General features: G+C 63.9%; 1 protein-coding gene across 1 annotated transcript in view; it reads left to right on the forward strand.

Moving 5' to 3' along the window:
- UTP14A (UTP14, U3 small nucleolar ribonucleoprotein, homolog A (yeast)) overlaps nucleotides 1-1624 on the forward strand; it is a 38873-nt gene that overhangs the window by 6103 nt on the left and 31146 nt on the right. Inside the window, exons 2-5 of the mRNA XM_010003467.1 lie at nucleotides 79-139; nucleotides 272-414; nucleotides 511-666; nucleotides 1454-1575. Coding sequence (XP_010001769.1) covers nucleotides 79-139; nucleotides 272-414; nucleotides 511-666; nucleotides 1454-1575 — 482 coding nt within the window. The remainder of the gene's footprint in view (nucleotides 1-78; nucleotides 140-271; nucleotides 415-510; nucleotides 667-1453; nucleotides 1576-1624) is intronic.

A 1624-nucleotide genomic window follows, 5' to 3' on the forward strand; every position in this document is an offset into this window, starting at 1 on the left:
CTGTGGGGCACCCGCTGCCCCTTCTCGCTGGCACCGGCTCCGCTGCCTGTCCCGGTTCATTCCGTTCTCCCTCCCCAGGCGGAGGCTGGGGGGGGGCACGGGGGCGCCCAGGTGTCCGAGTTCAACGTCAGCTCCAAAGGTGAGGCCCTGGCAGGCAGCACCTGCCTCCTGCCCTCCCACTGCTGCTGCCTGCCCGTTGTGCCGTGTCTGTGCAGCTGAGCCCCGGGACCGGGTGGTGCCACGTGGTGCTGACCCGCCGGTGCTTGTGTAGGTGCTGGGGAGAAGCTGGTTCTGTCCGAGCTCCTGCAGCCCATCTGTCCCAAATCTGCCCTGAGCAGCGTCAGGAAGGAGCTGAGCAGAGTGAAGCAGAAGCAGCCGGTGGAGCTGCCGCTCAGCAAGGAGGAGGCAAAGCGGGTGAGTGGGCAGGGGGAGGCCTGGCCTGAGCCCTCTGGGCCCTTCTGATGTGGGTCCTTCTGCATGTCTGTCCCTCACCTCCTCTCTCCCCCACAGGTGGTCAGGGAGGCTGCCTACGCCCGCACCTCGCAGGAGGTGGGCAAGTGGCAGCAGGTGGTGCTGCAGAACAGGAGGGCAGAGCAGCTGGTGTTCCCCCTGAGGCAGGAGATCCCCACGGTGGCCCCCCTGGAGCAGACGGTGTCAGCATGGAAGGTGGGTGCTGGCAGGGCAGGGGGGTACTGGCAGGGCAGGAGGGGCCAGCTCCCGGGAGGGCAGCGGCGTCTCCTGCCTGTGCTGGGAGGAGTGAGGGGTTCCAGGCTGTGACCCAGGGTCTGGGCGGGTGCACACTGGGCTTGGGAAGGTGAAAGGGGACATGTTGTGCGTTCCTTGGACTTAGCAGTTGTGTAAGTTTGCTCTGGGAGATGCTAGTGAGGCATGGACAGAGGATTTTGAGCTTCCTCTTTTCTCTCTCCTCTTTGCAGTCTCCCATCCCTGGGCACACAGGGTGGGTCTGCCCTTGGCCAGTCCCAGGGCTGTCCAGGTGCCTGGCAGGTGCCCTCAGCCACTTGTGCTGGGAGGACTGTTTTGCCAGAGCCTGCATGTCTGTAAATTTTCATTGTGAACCAAGGACAATTTGGGGTTGGAGTGGGAGCTCTGAGAGGGTTGTGCCGTAGGCAGGGGAGTCACTGTTGTCCCCCAGTGCTCCTGGCTGTCCAGATGGTCTGGTGAGAGGCAGTTCCCAACGTATCTAGTGCTTGCCTCCACTTCTATTTTGGTGGGATGTGGCCTGGAGCTTCAAGGCAATGGCTGGTCAGGCACCTTGGCAGCCTCAGGCTGTCCCCTGGGACCCCTGAGCAGGGTTGTCCCCCCAGGAGAGATCAGACACCCTTTCCTGGGCCCTCCCATGGCCCTCCTCAGGGACACCAGGAGGAATGGGAAGTGCTGGCTCTTGTAGATGCTGTTTCCTTGTGCTGTCACTGTGTCCATTCTGTCCCTGCAGGCCCGGACTCCCCTGGAGCAGGAGATCTTTGGGCTGCTCCACAGGACGAAGCAGCCCCTCACAGACCCGCTCCTGACGCCGGAGGAGACAGCCTCGCTGCAGGCCATGAGTCTGGAGGAGGTGGGTGCCTGTCCCCAGGCCTGCCCCTCACCCCCTGTGCCCCCCAGGCCT

This window comes from Chaetura pelagica, unplaced genomic scaffold (genome assembly GCF_000747805.2).
Source record: "Chaetura pelagica isolate M959 unplaced genomic scaffold, ChaPel_1.0 scaffold938, whole genome shotgun sequence".
Lineage (NCBI taxonomy): Eukaryota > Metazoa > Chordata > Aves > Apodiformes > Apodidae > Chaetura > Chaetura pelagica.